Source organism: Ranitomeya imitator, chromosome 8 (assembly GCF_032444005.1).
Source record: "Ranitomeya imitator isolate aRanImi1 chromosome 8, aRanImi1.pri, whole genome shotgun sequence".
Taxonomy (NCBI): domain Eukaryota; kingdom Metazoa; phylum Chordata; class Amphibia; order Anura; family Dendrobatidae; genus Ranitomeya; species Ranitomeya imitator.
This window is the reverse complement of record NC_091289.1, coordinates 144624855-144645233: the sequence shown is the minus strand read 5'-3', so window position 1 is coordinate 144645233 and position 20379 is coordinate 144624855. Positions and strand designations below refer to the sequence as shown.

Below are 20379 nucleotides of genomic sequence, written 5' to 3'. Positions count from 1 at the left end.
CGTAGAAGCGTCACCTCTCTCTGCCCATGATGTTGACACCGACCGTGTAGAATGGGCCTTCAGTGATGGAGGCGGTGGTAGATTCTGGGATGAGTATGCCAGAGATATGGCTTGTTTAATCCAGTTGGCGATAGTATTTTTCGTAGCCTTTCTGCCTTTGTTCTTCCCGGAGAGTTGAATGAAGAGATTTTGGTCAATCCTCTAACTCTCTGTTTGTGAAAGATAATGTAGAACCACTCTGCGGACATCCAGAGTGTGGAAGGATTCCTCTCTTACATTAGAAGGATCCGGGTAGAATGAGGGCAACACTATGTCCTGACCTCTATGAAAGTCTGATGTTACTTTAGGTAGGAAGGTAGGGTCTAGACGAAGGATTATACTATCCGATGTTACCCTTAAGTAAGGTTCTTGTATGGATAGGGCATGTAGTTCTCCTATCCGTCTGGCAGAGGTAATAGCCACTAAAAAGACCGTTTTTAGGGTAAGAACCTTTAATGAAGACTGAGATAAAGGTTCGAAAGGGTCCCGAGTTAGACTATTAAGGACCAAATTAAGGTCCCAAGGAGGAGTATTGTTGAGAACTCTGGGACGGATTCTACTCGCTGAAGTTACAAAACGCCTGATCCACCGATGTTTGGCTAGATCCTGATCGAAATAGGAGCTAAGTGCTGAAATCTGTACCTTTAAGGTGTTAGGCCTAAGACCCAACTCTAGACCCCTCTGCAAGAAGTCCAGAATTTTGGCAATATTTGGATGAAATGGGTCTGGAATATCTGGAAGATACCACGATGAAAACTTCTTCCAGATTTTGGCATAAATGGCATTTGTTATGGGTTTTCTACTGCTTTGGAGAGTATGAATTACTCCATCTGAGAGACCTCTTGCCTTTAGTATCTCGGCCTCAGAAGCCATGCTGAAAGATTAAATCTGTGAAGGTTTGGATGCAGCAACGGTCCCTGATGAAGAAGATCTTCCTTCTGAGGTAGACATACTGGACCTTCCTGAGCCATGTCTAACAGGGCGCTGTACCAACTCCTCCCTGGCCATGTTGGCGCGATTAGCATCGCCGTAACTCGTTCCGATCGGATCTTCTGTAGAGTTTTTGATAGCAATGGGATCGGAGGAAATGCATAAACGAGGTTGAACCTCCACGGGTGAGAAAATGCATCCATGCCTAGTGCTCTGTCATATTTAGGGAGAAATAAGTTTGCAGCTTGGCATTCTGACTGTTGGCAAAAAGGTCCACCTCTGGGATCCCCCATCTGGAAATCAGAGAGAGGAAGACCTCCTGGTCCAGACACCATTCCCCTGGATGTACATCACTTCTGCTCAGGAAATCCGCCTGGGTATTGGCTGACCCTTTCAGGTGAACTGCCGAAATAGAGAGGAGGTGCCTTTGTGCCCAGAAAAAAAATGTTTGAGGCTAAGGTTTTTAGTTTCCTGAATCTTGTGCCTCCTTGATGAGAGGCTGCAGCTTTTAATGCTTCTTCCACCGCTTTCAGTTCTCTGAAGTTTGAAGAGCTTGCTCTGATGTCTGGGGCCCAGGTGCCCTGGAAATGGGTTCCCTCGACTATAGCTCCCCATCCCCTTTGACTGGCATCCGATGTTAGTGTCTTTAGCGGGATCTGATCCCAACTGACCCCTTGTTGGAGGTTTCGGAGCCGTAGCCACCATGTCAGGGATGCCTTGACATGATTGGGAAGGCAAATTCTTTTGGAGAGAGAACTCTGCTGTCCGTCCCAGGATGATAGGATATGGGTTTGGAGGACTCTCGTGTGGGCTTGAGCCCAAGGTACCATCTGGATACAAGAGGTTAGAGATCCCAGCATAGACATGGAATGTCGTAGAGTAGGAGCCTTCAGAGTTCTGAATGCTGTTATCCTCTGTACCAGATCGAGTTGACGTTCTCTGGGCAGAAAGGATCTCCTCGCCTCCGAGTCCAAAAGGACTCCTAGGAACTTCTTCCTCCAGGAGGGACGAAGGTCCGATTTCTCTAGATTTGGGATCCAACCCACCGACTTTAGGATTTCTAGAGATCTTGTTAAGTCGGCCCTGAGGCGGGAGACTGAGGGAGCGACAATGAGTAGATCGTCTAGATAGGGTACTATGCAGATCCCCTGAAGACGGATGAATATAATGGCTTCTGTCATGATCTTTGTAAAGACTCTGGGAGCTGAGGCGATTCCGAAGGGAAGGGAGTTGAACTGGTAGTGTACTATCTCCCGATCCTGAGATATTGCGAATCTTAGGTACTTCCGGAATTCTGGATGGATTGGGACGTGGTAATAAGCGTCCCTCAGATCCACTGTAGCCATCGCCCAGTCCTGTCCTATCAGAGGGATCGCTGTTTTGACCGACTCCATCTTGAACCTCCTGTAGGTTATTACTTGATTCAGGGGTTTCAAGTTGATTATTATTCGGTGCTTCCCCGAAGGTTTCTTGATCAGAAACAGGTTGGGAATAGTGTCCTCTGCCAATTTCTTGCTGAGGTACTGGGGAAACTACTCCTTCCTGGAGTAAGTTCTGGAGGCCGGAAAGGAATGCGCCCTGAGGGCTGAGACTCTGCAATGAGGTTATCCTTATGTGATGAGGGGGAGGGCTCTCGAACTCTAATTTTAGTCCATTCTGAATAGTGTCGAGTACCCACTGGTTCGACGAAATGGAACTCCACTGGTTGATGAAGCTTGAGAGACGCCCCCCAACGCCCTGGGCGTAGTCACTGTTTGTCCGGGGTCTGCTGGGACTGGGGAACCAGGATGTTCCTACCTTTCCCCCCTTTAGGATAGCTCCAGCGTCCTGATTTGCCTTTCCCTTTGAATTCCCATTGGAAGGGTTGCTCTTTTGAGGGACGAAAAAAACGTTTCTTCAGATTTCTCTGTTCCGGAAGCGCTTTCTTCTTGTCCGTTGCTTTATCCAGAATATCATCCAGGGCCTGCCCGAACAGATAGCGGCCCTGAAAGGGAATGGCACAGAGCTTTGTTTTGGACATTATATCCTCACTCCAAGACTTGAGCCATAGAGCTCTTCTGGCTGAGTTAGAGAGAACTGCCGATTTGGCAGCCACTCTTACGGACTCTGCCGAAGCATCGGCAAGGAAGCCCGTAGCTTTCTGGAGAAGCAGGAGAGAATCTAAGATTACTTCCCTAGATGTTCCCTGGGTAAGGTGGTCTTCCAGCGTGCGGAGCCAACGAAAAAGGGATCTAGCCACGCAGGTGGACGCAATGTTTGTTTTAAGGAGATTGGTAGAAGTCTCCCACGATCTTCTTAGTAAACTCTCCATCTTGCGGTCCATAGGGTCTCTGAGTTGGGAAGAATCCTCGAAAGGGAGGGCTGTCTTTTTTGACACTCTAGAGACCTGCACGTCTACCTTAGGGATATCCCACAGAGAGACGTCTCCATCGAGAGAAAAACAATTTTTAAGCTCAGAGGGAACAGTAAGACCCTTTTCGGGTGATTCCCATTCATGAAGGATGAGACTCTGTACATTCTCATGTATAGGGAACCCCTTTAATTTTTTAGGTTTTAACCCACCGAACATCTCATCCTGCACTGATGGCTTCTCCTCTTCCTCCTCAACGCCCATTGTCCCCCTGACCATACAAATTAACTCATGTATGTCCTCTGAGGAAAAATAGTATTTTTTACTCTCCTCTTTGGGGGTGGAAGTGGAGCCCTCATTCTCCCACAAATCCTCCGAGCCGGAGGAATGAAGTTCACCAGAATCTGAATCAGAAGTAACCGTTGCCATCTTCCTTTTTTAGGAGGAGGAGGTGGCGGAGGTAACAGAGACTGGGAAAGGGCCGAAACCGAGGACTGAACTTCCTGTTTAATGAGGGATTTAATGCTCTCAAACAAGGATGGCTGTTCTGAGCGAATTATTTCATCAGTGCAGGGCTGGCACAGTCTCTTCTTGTAAGAAAAAGGTAGCTTTGATGCACAAACACCACATTTTCGATCTTCCGATTTTGTCTTGGAAGATCTGTCCTTCCTAGGGGCAGAGGCCTTGTCTCCCTAAAAGAGAGAGAGAAGGGGGACTAAGTATATGGCACCCTAAGGAATACAGGGATAGAGGGACCTTAACCCACTACTCACGGTAGAAGGGAGGACGCAGGGCTCGGCAGAAGCAGAGACAGGTCTGTCACCTTCCATGGTCAGTCAGTACTGAAGTCCAGTCAGTCAGACAGGGGGCCTTACCTGGAGGTGATCTACCAGGGTTAAATACTGTGGAAGCTGCGTCCAATCTTGTGCTCCTCCTCCCGGTCCCAGGCGTAGGGGAAAAACCGCTATGCCGCCATCAGAACTGTATGCCGACGTGCGTGCGTTCCACCGCTGGAACGCACATGCCGTGAACCGGAAGTTTGGGTACTTCCGGTTCGCGCGTCCACCGTTTCCGACCATGAGGAGAGGAGGAAATGCCGGGGAGCCGCGCGGGGACCCCGGCCGCACCACACCGCTCCGCTTTACTCCCGAAGGAGCGCGGGAGGAGCGGAGGAAGGGTCCCGAGTCCGCACAATGTGGGGAGACGGGAGCAGCGCCGCAGGGAGGAGAAACATCCCGACCCAGGCTGCCCGGCTAGGTAAGCTGAGTGCTCCGATCGCCGGCCACGGCAGCACTACCGCAGGACCTCTTCATGCCTCATAGGGGACAGGAAAAACACTGGAGGTGGCAGGAAGGGGAGGGTATTTAACCTCTTTGTGTTTCCTGTCCCCCATTAGGGCGGGGAGACATCCTCCAGTACCGCTGTCGTGGAAGGTGACTGGAGAAACACAGACTGAACTGAGACTACAGCAAGCTGCTGATCAAGCGACACTTACATGGAATCAGTTTCTAAGCCCCTACATCATGCTGCACTCAAATTAAGTAGCAAAAATCTGCTGACAAATTTATTTTAAAAGAAAAAAAAAAATGTGCATGCAATCCTTCACAATGTGCTCACCGGTATTGAGAGGAGACGTTCCATCTGAACCACCAACAGCGTACAGAAAACCACCAAGGACCGCAACAGCCACACCAAGTCTTCGGGTACTCATGGAGGCAACCCGCGTCCATTTATTTTCCTTGGGGTCGTACCTATATGAAAAAATCAGCAATGAGACTAATCATTATATCATGAAAAAGACAGGTAATGTAAAAAAGAAAAAAAAAAGACCATTTTATTAGGAGGCGCAGACCCCTTAAAGAATGGAGTGGCAGACGGTTGTTTGACCTGCCATATCAAGTGGGGAATTAAAGTTTCCTGGTCTTCTGATAGGTGCAGGTCCCAGCTGTCAGACCCCCACTGATCGGCATGTAATTCTGCAGTTAGCTGACATCTTGCTTTAACTGGACAACCCCTTTAAAAAATCTGGAATCTAGCTGGCATAGATTGCTTCTATAATTTATGCCAAAGTTCAGCATGGAAGATGCACGTGTTGTGGTCCTATGTGCCAACAGCGTACGGCATGGACACAGGGCAGCGGAATTCTGCATCTCAGGGTCTGTATATTTCCATATTAAAGCATTTTCCAATAACGGTATTATTCAGCCTATGCATCACCCGCCATACATCAGTCCCGGTGGTCTGTATACACCAACTCCCCTGTAATCATGTGGCTTCCCACAAGAAGACTATGGCCTATTATTGGCTGCTGGGGACAAAGAAGATGGCCAGGTACACAACCCCCCCCCCCTCCCCGACACAGACCATCCGAATATTCTCATGGAAAAACCATCTTCATAATGTGCACTGAAGATTTTCTATGTTACGATTATTAGTGCAAAGTAGAATTACTGCAGACTTTCCATACACATTTTTCGATGGCTATCCTAGATGAGAAAGATCTTCATTTTTTTTTCCAATATTCATTTGAGAGCAATTTTTTTTAAGAAACACTCCAATCAAAATCGTTATATAGATATTGAAATTGCAATTTATGGCACGGTGTTCTTACAATTGCTCATTTTGCCCCGCTACCCAGTTAACAATGTTGTCCACTACTTTAGCATTAAGGGCCTATCCTTAGGATAAGGTCATCAATGTTTGATAGGCCGGGGTCCAGCACCCGGCATCTCCACCAATCAGCTGTTATCGGTGTCGGTGGCCACCGCCGTACTCACTTGCCGAGCTGCTCCATCTACTTGTAGTGGCTGCCACAGGGTAGTACACATCACGTCCTATTGATTTTAATCGGAGGCAGATGTGTAGTACCAAGCCCCAACCACTACAAGTACACAGAGCAGCTCGACTAGTGAGTGCTTCCAGCCGCCAACACCGATAACAGCCGATTGGCGGGGGAGTCGGGTGTTGGACCCCGGCTGATCAGACATTGATGACCTATCCTAAGGATAGGTCAACAATGCAATAGTGGACAACCCCTTTAGGCTACTTTCACACATCAGGTTTTCAGAGTCAGGCTAAATCCAGCTAATTTTCAAAAAACCGGATCAGGCGAATGTTGCCGCCGAATCAGTTTTTTTTCCCATAGACTTTTACAGTTGTGGCCAAAAGTATTGACACCCCTGCAATTCTGTCAGATAATACTCAGTTTGTTCCTGAAAATGATTGCAATCACAAATTCTTTGGTATTATCTTCATTTAATTTGTCTTAAATGAAAAAACACAAAAGAGAATGAAGCAAAAAGCAAAACATTGATCATTTCACACAAAACTCCAAAAATGGGCCAGACAAAAGTATTGGCACCCTCAGCCTAATACTTGGTTGCACAACCTTTAGCCAAAATAACGGCGACCAACCGCTTCCGGTAACCATCAATGAGTGTCTTACAATGCTCTGCTGGAATTTTAGACCATTCTTCTTTGGCAAACTGCTCCAGGTCCCTGATATTTGAAGGGTGCCTTCTCCAAACTGCCATTTTTAGATCTCTCCACAGGTGTTCTATGGGATTCAGGTCTGGACTCATTGCTGGCCACCTTAGAAGTCTCCAGTGCTTTCTCTCAAACCATTTTCTAGTGCTTTTTGAAGTGTGTTTTGGGTCATTGTCCTGCTGGAAGACCCATGACCTCTGAGGGAGACCCAGCTTTCTCACACTGGGCCCTACATTATGCTGGAAAATTTGTTGCTAGTCTTCAGACTTCATAATGCCATGCACACGGTCAAGCAGTCCAGTGCCAGAGGCAGCAAAGCAACCCGAAAACATCAGGGAACCTCCACCATGTTTGACTGTAGGGACCGTGTTCTTTTCTTTAAATGCCTTTTTTTTCTCCTGTAAACTCTATGTTGATGCCTTTGCCCAAAAAGCTCTGCTTTTGTCTCATCTGACCAGAGAACATTCTTCCAAAATGTTTTAGGCTTTTTCAGGTAAGTTTTGGCAAACTCCAGCCTGGCTTTTTTATGTCTCGGGGTAAGAAGTGGGGTCTTCCTGGGTCTCCTACCATACAGTCCCTTTTCATTCAGACGCCGACGGATAGTACAAGTTGATACTGTTGTACCCTCGGACTGCAGGGCAGCTTGAACTTGTTTGGATGTTAGTCGAGGTTCTTTATCCAACATCCGCACAATCTTGCGTTGAAATCGCTTGTCAATTTTTCTTTTCCGTCCACATCTAGGGAGGTTAGCCACAGTGCCACGGGCTTTAAACTTCTGGATGACACTGCCCACGGTAGACACAGGAACATTCAGGTCTTTGGTGATGGACTTGCAGCCTTGAGATTGCTCATGCTTCCTCACAATTTGGTTTCTCAAGTCCTCAGACAGTTCTTTGGTCTTCTTTCTTTTCTCCATGCTCAATGTGGTGCACACAAGGACACAGGACAGAGGTTGAGTCAACTTTAATCCATGTCAACTGGCTGCAAGTGTGATTTAGTTATTGCCAACACCTGTTAGGTGCCACAGGTAAATTACAGGTGCTGTTAATTACACAAATTAGAGAAGCATCACATGATTTTTCGAACAGTGCTAATACTTTTGTCCACCCCCTTTTTTATGTTTGGTGTGGAATTATATCCAATTTGGCTTTAGGACAATTCTTTTTGTGTTTTTTTCATTTAAGACAAATTAAATGAAGATAATAATAACAAAGAATTTGTGTTTGGAGAGTCTCACACGTCCAGATAATTCCGGTACCGGAGAAAACGGTACCAGAGTTATTCGTGTCCATGTTCTCACGTAGGCCAACCGTGTGGGATCCGTGTGATGTCCGTGAGTACGTTTTTAGGGTCCGTGTGCTGTCCGTGTATTGCAACAATTTTTACAATTTTAACCCTACGACAGGAAAAATGCACACGGACAGCACACGGATGGCACACGTGTTTACACGGACCCATTGACTTTAATGGGTCCGTGTGATCCGTGCGCTCCCACGAACACTGACATGTCTCCGTGTTTTGCAAACGGACACACGGTCTGTGAAAACACGCTGACATGTGCAGAGACACATTTATTTTAAAGTGTCTACGTGAGTCAGTGTCTCCGGTACGTGAGGAAACTGTCACCACACGTACCGGAGCCACTTACGTGTGAAACAGGCCTTCGCAATCATTTTCAGGAAGAAACTGAGTATTATTTGACAGAATTGCAGGGGTGTCAATACTTTTGGCCACAACTGTATTAGTGCCGGATTGCACCAGATGATATTGCGTTTCGTCCGGATCTGGCAAATCTGCAGCTTCCGGTTTCTTGAAAAACCGTCCATAGCAACGTTTTTTGTCTCCGGCGAAAAAGCTTGAAGCGCCGGATCCGGTGCTAGAATGGAAGCCTATGGGAGCCGGAAGGTCCGGAAAAAGGCGGATCCGGCGGCCTGATCCATTTTTTTAAACTGAGCATGCTCCAATTTTTTTTTTTGTCCAATAATCTAGATATGCTAGCCATATCCGTCAAAAAAAACGGATCCGTCACATCAGTTTTTCACAACCTGCGCCGGATCCAGTTTTTCCAACATTCGCCGGATTTAGCCTGACACTGAAAACCTGATGTGTGAAAGTAGCTTTAACTCTTCTCTTTTCCATTAGGTCTGTGACATCATATAATTAAAAACCAGACTAGGTGAATCCTTCTAAGCTCTATGTAGAAACAGGAAGTCTCTTTTCCCTGCATGAGTCATCAGTCACCGCGAAGTCCCTGGCGGGGGAAGGAGCGGAGCAGCTGGGTCAGGAGTTGAAGAGGGGAATGATAAATGCAGAAACAGAGACATCCCATTTCTAGCTAGAGCAGAGATAAGAAGAATTTACTGGGTAGAAAGGCAAAGTGAGCAATTGTAAGTACAGAGTGCTATATAATATGGTGACTGCAAAATGGGAGTACTTCTTTAAGCACACTCAAATGAAAAATCTTAGGCCCAGATTCAGCATTGCTGTTCTTCTTGTTTTCTGGAGATTAACATTCTCCTTTTTAGTGGCTTTTGTATTTGCACCTTATTCTCTAAACATTTTGTGCTTCTTTTTTAACTTACCTTTCTTTTTTTAAAGAGCAGGTCCAGCACATTAAATTTATTTTTTATCTATCCATCTACACACCCTAACCACTTTTGTAATTTACTTTATTAAAGAACAACCTACACTTCTCCCTAAATATGTTTTTTTACTGTACTTCCTGTGACGCTTTGTTAGAGAGGAGTCTCAAACGTGATGTCACAGGAGGCTGCGCTCATTCCAGGCACCATCCATCACCCCTTCTGGAACAGGATATCATATGGAGCAGCGCCACAGTTACTCAGTAGTTTTTTTTTTTTTTTTGCATTGCTGCCCCCTCTGAAGACATCCTAGATCCTGGGTGATGGATACTGTGGGAGATGCGAGTGCAGCACTGGCTCTCTGATTCTATCTCCGCCGCAGCTTCTAAGTGAAAGACGTCGTCATGGGAAGACATAGAAGCAGTGAGTGACACCAGTGACACCCCCTAATGACGCATTTGCTTGAGAGCAGTGCTAGAAGCTGTGGGGCAGTCCTGGTGTCACTTCCAGCGTCTGCCACCACCCCTTGCTGATGATATGTTTGGCGTGGTGTATTTAAGACATCTTCAAAAGGGGGAGGCGATGCAAGAAACTAACGAGTAACTGCAGCGATGCCCACTGTGAAGTACTGTTCCAGAAGGGGCGATGGACGCTGCTGGGAGTGAGTGCAGCCCTAGCCTCCTGTGATGCCACTCAAAAGAAAAGTCACAGGAAGCATAGTAAAAAAAATAAAAATAAAACATAAAAAAAAAAAAATTACAGATTTTTTTTATTTTTTAAAGAGATTTAGGGTATTGTGCAGTATATATTAAATTACAAAAGTGGTTAGGGTGTAAGGATTGATAACTAGGTGCTGGATCACCATTTTAAGTCTTTTTGTTATTTTTTCCCTGACCACTTTGCTTATGCAGATATTTTAGACAGACTAATAAAAAGCAATTTTTACCAATTGTTGCATTTTTTGACGCATCTCAACGGAGTCCCTGTCAGGACTAAGGTTTCTGGAGGGGCTTTCAAATTAGCAACTTTTCAAAAGGACTTCTGACACTTAGGGTATGTTCACACGTTCAGGATTTCCATCCTTTTTTTTTCAGGACTGTTTTTTTTAAAAACTGCAGCTCTTGGCAGAAAACGCAGGTCCTTTTTTTGGTCCTTTTTTGATGCGTTTTTTGATGCGTTTTTTGATCCTTTTTTTTTTTATGCAGTTTTCTAACCCTAACCCTAACCCTATTCTAACCTTAGTGAAAAAAAAAAATTCTTAATTTTTTTATTGTCCCTACCAATGGGGGTGACAAAGTGTGGGGGGGTGTCATTTACTATTTTTTTATTTTGATCACTGAGATAGGTTATATCTCAGTGATCAAAATGCACTTTGGAGTGAATCTGCCAGCCGGCAGATTCGGCGGGCGCACTGCGCATGCGCCCGCCATTTTGCAAGATGGCGGCGCCCAGGGAGAAGACGGCCGGACGGACACCGGGTAAGTATAAGGGGGGGAGATTAGGGCACGGGGGGGGCATCGGAGCACTGGGGGGGGGGGGCATCGGAGCACTGGGGGGGGGGGGCATCGGAGCACGGGGGTGGGGGGCGGGATCGGAGCACGGGGGGGCAGCCACACTCCGCCCACGCACTTCCGCCCGCTCCCCCGCACTTCCTGCTGCAGCGGTTCTGCACATCAAATCGCAGTAAAACCCGCAGATATATTTTTGATCTGCGGGTTTTACTGCGGTTTTGACCTCACAATGGAGGTCTATGGGTGTAGAACCGCTGCGGTTCAGGAAAAAGAAGTGACATGCTCCTTCTTTTTTGCCGCAGCTATTCTGCGCGGCTTTTTAAACGAAATTCCGGATCATGTGCACAGCAGTGACTGTTTTCCATAGGGTTACATTGTTATGTACCCTGCATGGAAAACAGCTGCGGAACCGCAGCGGCAAAACCGCTGCGGTTCCGCAGTAAAAAACGCACTGTGTGAACATGGCCTTAGTGTTGAAAAGTATCAAAAAAAAAAAAAAGGAAAAAAAAAAGGAAACCAGTAACTTCAATAAATGGAAAGTGATGAACGGGCCCTTTAGTGTAGCGGTCGCCTTAAAATATATTTATCTCCCATAAAAGTACAAAAATATAGTAAACAAAAGAATTAAAAACTATTATTTATACCTTTCTACAATGTTGAGACAAGAGACACCATCCTGACCGCCTACGGCATAAAGATACCCGCCTAAAACCGCAACGCCAACACTCGTCCTGCAAGTGCTGGTTGGTGCCACATCGCTGCTCCACTGGTTTGTCTTTGGGTCGTATCTAAAATTTAAAAAAAGTCAGATTATTTCAACAAAGAATTACAAAATATCCAACAATGTCCTATATAAAAAAAATTGCTAAATCAGAATATAAAATAGAGATAAATAAAAAGTACCTTTCTACACTGTTGAGGTATGAAGATCCATCGTGGCCGCCCACTGCGTACAGAAGATCATCTAAAACACTAACGCCGACCCCACAGCGCCTTTTGCTCATAGAGGCCACCATTCGCCACTCATTGGTCTGAGGGTCGTACCGTTCTACGCTAGAAATGGCATCACCGCTACACCATCCCCCGACTGTAAAGGAAAAAGAACATTAAACCTGTTCAGGGGTTTCCTGGGATTTGGGTGTCATTAGTGATGAGCGAATGTGTGCCGAGTGTCTTCGGCGTGCTCGAAAAATAAGTTCAAGTCGCCGCGGCTGCATATGTTGCGGCTGTTCGACAGTCACAACACGTGTCGGCGTTGCCTGTTTTTTAGGCACGTTTGCTCATCACTAAGTGTTATCAAATAGCAACTCAGTCCCAGCAGAGAAAGAAGCAGATTTCGATAATAACATATATTACAAAGTTTCTTCTTTTCACGTGTACTACCGATTTATTAAATAAAAAGTAAGATGACGCTCACTCTTAAAAGGTTTCCTTTTGCATCTTCATTTATGTCCAACCCCCTTTAAGGAAGACCTGCCAAACGTACCTGCAAACAGCACCTCCCCACAACGGATGGGCTTCCGAGGTCTCGTTCTGGGACCCTGCATTAATGGACGCTCCTGAGGAAGCAGAAGATAGTTCTTGGCTTCATCCACCAAGTCTCTATAAAAAAAAAAAGAAGTATATAAAAGTACATATGAAATGATGGCTGAATTTCTCCCTTCCTTTCATAAACAGACATGTTTTTTCTGATTTCATTCGGTGATGCCTGGTCACTCACAGTAATTTTTAGATTTTATTTAATTTTCTCCATTTGGGGATTGGGGTATATAGCATTACTTCTGACTGATCCAGAGAGCCAAACCCATCTTTACACCAATGAGGGTCAAGGCGAGTATCCCTAGTCGGGTTGCAAGGCTCGTTAAGACGTCAGACATTGATTTAGAAGGTACATAAATAATAATCTTTATTTATATAGCGCTAACATATTCCGCAGCACTTTACAGTTTAACAGTTTCAAACACAACAGACATAAGTAACAATGTTAACAATACAATAATTAAAGCGAAATAAGATGACCCTGCTCGTGAGAGCTTACAATCTACAATGAGGTGGGGGAGATACAAAGTACAGGTGTGTATTTACAATGATGTATTTACAATGATGATCCAGCCATCTTCAGTGGGTGGGGGATAGATGGAGATAGTGAATGGGCTACACACAAACATAAAATGACTTTGATTAGTGAACATGATGGGCCGCTCTGGACAAATGTGTTTTGAGCGAGCGCCTAAAACTGCAAATTGTGGATGGTCCTAATATCTTGGGGTAGAGCATTCCAGAGGATTGGCGCAGCAGGGAAGAAGTCTTGGAGTCGGGAGTGGGAGGTGCGGATTAGTGCAGAGGTTAGTCGAAAGTCATTTGCAGAGCGCAGCGGTCTGTTAGGCCGATAGACAGAAATGAGGGAGATGTAAGGGGGTGCCGCACTGTGGAGAGCTTTGTGGGTGAGAACAAGTACTTTGAATTGTATCCTGTAGTGAATGGGCAGCCAGTGTAACGACTGGTGAAGAGCGGACGCGTCCGAGTAACGATTAGCCAGATGGACGACCCTGGCTGCTGCATTAAGGATGGACTGGAGAGGGGAAAGTCGAGTGAGGGGGAGGCCAATTAATAGAGCGTTACAGTAGTCCAGACGGGAGTGGATCAGGGCGACAGTGAGGGTTTTAGTTGTCTCCATGGTGAGAAAAGGGCGGATTCTAGAGATGTTCTTTAGGTGTAAGCGGCACGAGCGGGCAAGAGATTGTATATTGGAGGTGAAGGAGAGATCGGAGTCAAACATAACACCCAGACAGCGCACCTGCTGCCGGGGTGTTATTATGGTGCCACCTATGGAGAGGGAAATGTCAGATTTAGGGAGGTTAGTAGATGGTGGGAGTAGAAGTAGTTCAGTTTTGGAGAGGTTGAGTTTCAGATAGAGAGCGGACATGATATTGGAGACTGCGGATAGACAGTCAGTGGCGTTCTGTAGTACAGCAGGAGTAAGGCCAGGGGATGACGTAGTTGTGGGTTGTCGGCATAAAGATGGTACTGAAAGCCAAATCTGCTGATGGTCTGTCCAATTGGGGCCGTGTAGAGAGAGAAGAGAAGGGGGCCAAGGACTGAGCCCTGAGGTACCCCGACAGCAAGAGGAAGAGGAGATGAAGTGGAGCCAGAGAACAGAACACTGAAGGAGCGGTCAGAAAGGTAGGAGGAGAACCAGGAGAGAGCAGTGTCCTTAATGCCAAGTGACTGGAGCCTAGAGAGCAGGAGAGGGTGGTCAACAGTGTCGAAAGCTGCAGAAAGATCGAGAAGAATGAGCAGAGAGTGGTCACCATTACGTTTTGCTGTCAGGAAGTCGTTGGTCACTTTGATGAGTGCAGTTTATGTCGAATGTAGGGGGCGGAACCCGGACTGTGAAGGGTCTAGGAGGGAGTGAGTGGAGAGGTAACGGGTAAGGCGGGAGTATATCAGGCACTCCAAGAGTTTAGAGATGAAGGGGAGATTGGAGACTGGCCTGTAGTTGTTTGTGCAGGATGGGTCGAGGGCGGGTTTCCTTAGTAATGGAGTAATGATAAAGTGATTGAAGGAGGAGGGGAAAATATCAGAGGAGAGGGAGAGATTAAAGATTGTAGTTAGGTGACTTGTGACGACTGGAGAGAGAGACTGGAGGAGGTGTGAGGGAATGGGGTCGGTAGTGCATGTAGTCGAACGAGAAGAGGAGCTTGGAGACTTCTTCTTCTGTGATGGGATCGAATGTGGAGAGTGAGCCAGGGGAAATGAGGGGAGGGATGGGAGTCACTGAACTTGGTGATTGGGAGCGGATTTCCTGACGGATATTGTTTATTTTCTCTATAAAGTGGGAGGCCAGGTCACCAGCACAAATATCTGTGATAGGGGCTTGTGCTTTTGGCCTGAGGAGGGAGTGAAAGGTGTCAAAAAGGTTCTTGGGGTTGTTGGATAGTGAGGAGATCAGGGTGGTAAAGTAGGTCTGTTTGGCGAGGTGAAGGGCAGAGTTATAGGTCCTTAACATAAATTTGAAGTGTATGAAGTCTTCTGGTGTGCATGTTTTCCTCCATAAACGTTCAACACACCTAGAGCATCGCTGGAGAAATCGGGTTTGCGATGTGAGCCAAGGCTGTTTCACTCTGTGTTTGGAGGTTCTGAGGGTGAGGTGAGCTACTTGGTCAAGGGTGCTTCTAAGAGTGTCATCGTAGTGATGTACAGCCAGATCAGGACAGGAAAACGAAGATATTGGGGACAATGATGAGTGTAGGGAGTCTGAATGTGTAAGAGGGTTAATGGCTTGTAGATTTCTGACTGAATGACAGGTAGGAGGGTGCTGGGGTGAGCGAGGATTTGTGAGTGTGAAGGAGAGGATGTTGTGGTCAGAGAGGGGAAGCGGTGAGTTATCTAAGCAGGAGATTGAGCAGAGCCGGGCGAGAATCAGGTCCAGGGTGTTACCGTCTGTGTGTTTCAGAGGTTGAGAGCTGTGAGAGGCCGAGAGAAGTGGATAGAAGTTGGGATGCAGATGTGGAAGTGAGGCTGTTGATGGGGATATTGAAGTCTCCCAGGATAAGGGTTGGTAGTTCTGAGGACATGAAGTGCGGCAGCCAGGCAGAGAAATGGTCCAGGAAGTGGGTGGGTGAGCCTGGGGGCCGGTATATGACCGCTACTCTGAGGGAGAGGGGACGAAAGAGCCTGATGGTGTGGACTTCAAAAGAAGGGAATGAGAGTGATGGAACTGGGGGGATGACCTGGAAGGTGCATTGTGGGGACAGGAGTATGCCAGCTCCACCACCAGGTCTGTTTGTTGGTCTCGGGGAATGGGAGAATTGTAAGCCACCATGGGAAATGGTAGCAGGAGAGACAGTGTCAGAATCCTGAATCCAGGTTTCCGTGAGGGCCAACAGATTCAGAGAGTTTTTCAGAAAGTAATTGTGTAGGAAAGGAAGCTTGTTGCATACAGACCGTGGATTCCAAAGGGCACAATTAAAAGAAGGGGATGAAGGAGTGCAATCAATATTAGTAAGATTATTAAGGTTTCGATGTGAGGTAGGGTAGGGGATGAGGTTTGTGGATGGTGGACCGGGGTTGGGGAAGAAGGATGGCGCTAGTGGGATACTTTTCTATCTTTATGCATACATTTTCCCCTCCGTGTAGCATTGCCAACACAGATGTGTTTTTTTAAATAACCCTTTACAGAAATATAGTTATCCCCTATTTACAGGATAGGAGATAACTTAATGATGGTAGGGTATATGACCACTGGGACCCCCAGCAATCCTAAGATAGGAGCTCTGGTACACCGAGAATGTAACTTTGCAGCTTTGCTCCATTCATTGTCTATGGAACTGCTAAGTACGGCTCTCATCTAGTCCCATAGACAATGAAGAGCATGAAGGCCGTGCATGACATCCCCACAACATTCAGGGCAGGGCTGCAAAGCCTCGGTCATAGGGCTAGAGCCCATCTTGGGATTACTGAGGTCAGCAAGTTGTTCCCTATTCATTGGATAGGGTACAACATGTTTGTTGAAAATAACTATTTAAAGTGAATCATCCGGATCTTTGCAAATCCGAACGTTAATAATTTTGCACTTGGAGTTAGTATACCTTATGTTTTTCTGCATATTTAAAAACAAACTTCAGAATTCTGCGAGTCCATCTTGGGTACAAAGCACGCTGTCAAACTATGCCGAACAAGTCTTCAGTCGCTCTATGTGACTGCAGACTTGTGAGTACTGGATTCTGCAATTTGCATGCATAGGGCAGGACGGTGGCTCAGTGGTTAGCACTGTTGCTTTGCAGCGCTGAGGTCCTAGATTCAAATCCCACCAAGGACAACATCTGCAAGGAGTTTGTATGTTCTCCCCGTGTTTGCGTGGGTTTCCTCCAAGTTCTCCGGTTTCCTCTCACATTCCAAATACATACTGATAGGGAATTTAGGTTGTGAGCCCCAATGGGGACAGTGATGATGAGGTTAGAAACGTTCAGTGGAATTTTTGCGTTATATAAGCAGAACACATAATATATAGTCAAGTGCAGACTAGACGTACGTGGCCTTGCTCAATAAACTGAGGCCGGACACGTCTAGTCGGAATGTGGCCGGAGGTATGCAAGTTGCATGACCGCCCGCTCTGCACTTGTACCGGAGAATCATGACGTACTCTGAGGATATACAAGTGTGCAATCACATCGCCAGACAACCCCTTTAACATGTTATACAGGTTTCAGATCTCATAACAGTCAGCGTTAGGGAGCATTCACATATCCGAGTTCTGTCTAATCTTTTAATCGGACAGCAGTTGTACGCATAGAATGTCACCTGTCCATTCACACAATCGTGATAATCAATAATCAGAAAAAACAAAAAACGAGTATCTGATGTTGAGGTTTAGAATATGATGAAAAAAATAAATAATTGGGCAGCACACCGACCTACAAACGGACCTGCGACCACACCCTTATGCAACTGGTCATCGGGAATGATCAAAAGTAATCATTTTTCTTTTAGTAAGAGTAGAAAACAAATGCATAAACGCAAATTATTTACAAATCAATGATTTTTTAGGTGTAGATTTGAGCTGTCAAACAAAAAAAAACAAAAAAAAAGCCATCTTTTGTTCTATATGGCAGGTAGTGATCAGGATGAATCATGTGATGCATAGTACAATAGACAATGAGATAACCAACTGGTGCAAGTTCAGAGAAGAGCTACTAGGATGGTGAGTGGACTGCAAAGTATGTCCTACGAGGAACGGTTAAAGGATCTGGGAATGTTTAGCCTGCAAAAGAGAAGGCCAAGAGGAGACTTAATAGCTGTCTACAAATATCTGAAGGGATGTTACAGTGTAGAGGGATTATCATTATTCTCATTTGCACATGGAAACACGAGAAGCAATGGAATGAAACTTTAAGGGGGAAGATACAGATTAGATATTAGAAAAACCATTTTGACAGTGAGGGTGATCAATGAGTGGAACAGGCTGCCATGAGAGGTGGCGAGTTTTCCTTCAATGGAAGTCTTCAGAGACTCGACAGAGATCTGTTTGAGATGGTTTAGTGAATCCTGCATTGAGCAGGGGGTTGGACACGAAGACCCCGGAGGTCCCGTCCAACTAACATTGTATGATGACCAACTAGAGGACAAAACATCAGAATACTTCGGCACACAGAGGGTAACGTACCTGCATTCTTCATCACTTTTAATCAGTGGATCAGACCCCACTGTCCCTACTAAGAATTTTGGGCTTAACAATGGCAATCGGACGTGCTGTAAAACCTACAGAAAAGAAGAAAACACCTTGGAACCAGATAATCTAAACAGGACAGCAAATGTGTCTTTTCTATTACTACTTTAATGCAACTAAAATGCTGCAAGTTCTTTATAGCAGCCACATAGAGATCGGCAGCAATGGGCAGGTACTGAGCTGTCGGAGATGTGCACACTGTCAGGATTCTCCTTTATGCCCTGTGTGGGAGGGAGGTCACGTGACTTTACATGTGCGATTTGCATACTTGTGGTCAGGTACCAACTAGTCTAGTCCACCTTCTCAATTCACTTCGATTAAGAGAATCTAGATGAGACTAGTTGGCATATGAATGCAAATCGCCTACATATGGTCATGCAGTTGCTCACTTGCACGGGGCATACAGGGGAATAGTGACAGTGCGCTTATTGCATCCTCTCACAATTCGTCAGATTGCTCTTACACAGAGTGACTGCAGACTTTATTCTAAGAACAGACAACCCCTTTAATTTGGGGGTGGGGTAATCAAATGTATTCGGTCTTACTTGATCAAACCTGGAAACTGGTTTTCCCCACTACAAAAATAAAAATAAATAAATAAATGGATCCACAAAGATTGTAAGACGTTGGGAAGCCATCTTGACTCTTCATATTCAGAGCGGACCTTCACTTAAGTGTTTCTCAAAACGAGCCGAATATTTGGTGTACTCTATTCTACCCCCAGCGCGCATGTGTATGGGGGCGTCAGGCTTTATTCCCAAATCCGCATGACATGTGCACGGTAGCTCTAGTATCGGGGGCAGCTAGTCAATGCTGGAACTCTTCTTGGATATATTGCACACAAAAAGAAAAACCTCAGCATGCTCAAGCCTGGAGTCTTATGGTGCACGTGTTAGGACTCGTCTTCTCCGGTACCTGTGGGAGTTGCGGCCGGCGCTCCTGAATGCTGTACTTCACCCAGGCCATGACGGCATTGAAGACCTGCTCCTCACTGCGCACATTGAGCTCATCACTGGAAATGATGTCGATCAGTTGGTTGGCGGGGAGAAGCATAAACTCCTCACTTTCCATAACCTGCAAGAGCAAAGCCATGTACAGCGTGAGCGGAGTGTTTAGTATGTAGTACATGGATTCTGACAAGTAAACCTCATAGATGACAGGTGTTAAAGAGGTTTCTCATGACCTTTATTCACGAGTGCACTGCTCTTGCACCTTCCGACCTACTGCTTGTCGAGGATGAAGGGAGCAGAGGTGCGCTCCTGACTACTGACAATTCAGGCTAGTAGCCTGGTCGCGATGCTGGACCAAACGGAGCTCTCTTCCATACTGCAAGCACTGGCAGCTTTGTCTCAGCTGCGCCAGAGGAGGGCAGGAGCGCCAAAGGAGGGCAGGAGCGCCAGAGGAGGGCAGGAGGGCCAGAGGAGGGCAGGAACGCCAGAGGAGGGCAGGAGCGCCAGAGGAGGGCAGGAGCGCCAGAGGAGGGCAGGAGGGCCAGAGGAGGGCAGGAGGGCCAGAGGAGGGCAGGAACGCCAGAGGAGGGCAGGAGCGCCAGAGGAGGGCAGGAACGCCAGAGGAGGGCAGGAGCGCCAGAGGAGGGCAGGAGCGCCAGAGGAGGGCAGGCGCGCCAGAGGAGGGCAGGAGTGCCAGAGGAGTGCAGGAGCGCCAGAGGAGGGCAGGTGCGCCAGAGGAGGGCAGGCGCGCCAGAGGAGGGCAGGCGCGCCAGAGGAGCGCAGGCGCGCCAGAGGAGCGCAGGCGCGCCAGAGGAGGGCAGGCGCGCCAGAGGAGGGCAGGCGCGCCAGAGGAGAACTAACAAGCAGAGGCAACTATCTGCCTGTTCTACTCAGTGTCGGCTGAGAATCACCACCGACCGCTCCTCCCGGCGATTCAGCTGCTCCACATGAACAGAGCAGCTTTTCCACTTCCAGGTTGCTCTGCGGATGTCATGTTGATTGACAGCTGACTCCTTTTCAATCAGCATGACATCAGCAGTCACGCTCCGTCAACAGAGGAGAGAGGAAGAGAAGCCTTTGCTCTGTCGACAGCGGAAGCCAATGAATAGCTGGCAGGAGCGGTTTGTGAGATTGGCGCCAGGCACAACAGGCAGGTAGGCAGCAATTACCTGCCTGTAAGTTCTTTTTTGTAACCTGTAATAAGCAATCGACATTTCCTTTTACATTGTATGTTATCCTAAAACGTAAAAAAAAAAGATTAAATAAATCCTTCCATTTTTCAAGAATGGAGAGACTTTTTGAT

The 20379-nt window shown here is 46.7% G+C and overlaps 1 protein-coding gene across 2 annotated transcripts in view; it reads right to left on the bottom strand.

Annotated features, from left to right (window-relative positions):
* The window catches only part of KLHL20 (kelch like family member 20), a 53260-nt gene that overhangs the window by 10959 nt on the left and 21922 nt on the right, over positions 1 to 20379 (bottom strand). For both annotated transcript variants that reach the window (XM_069737499.1, XM_069737501.1), the window contains 6 exons: positions 19042 to 19200; positions 18064 to 18158; positions 12385 to 12500; positions 11802 to 11985; positions 11543 to 11686; positions 4937 to 5070 (listed from right to left, as the gene is read on the bottom strand). In XM_069737499.1, coding sequence (XP_069593600.1) covers positions 4937 to 5070; positions 11543 to 11686; positions 11802 to 11985; positions 12385 to 12500; positions 18064 to 18158; positions 19042 to 19200 — 832 coding nt within the window. The remainder of the gene's footprint in view (positions 1 to 4936; positions 5071 to 11542; positions 11687 to 11801; positions 11986 to 12384; positions 12501 to 18063; positions 18159 to 19041; positions 19201 to 20379) is intronic.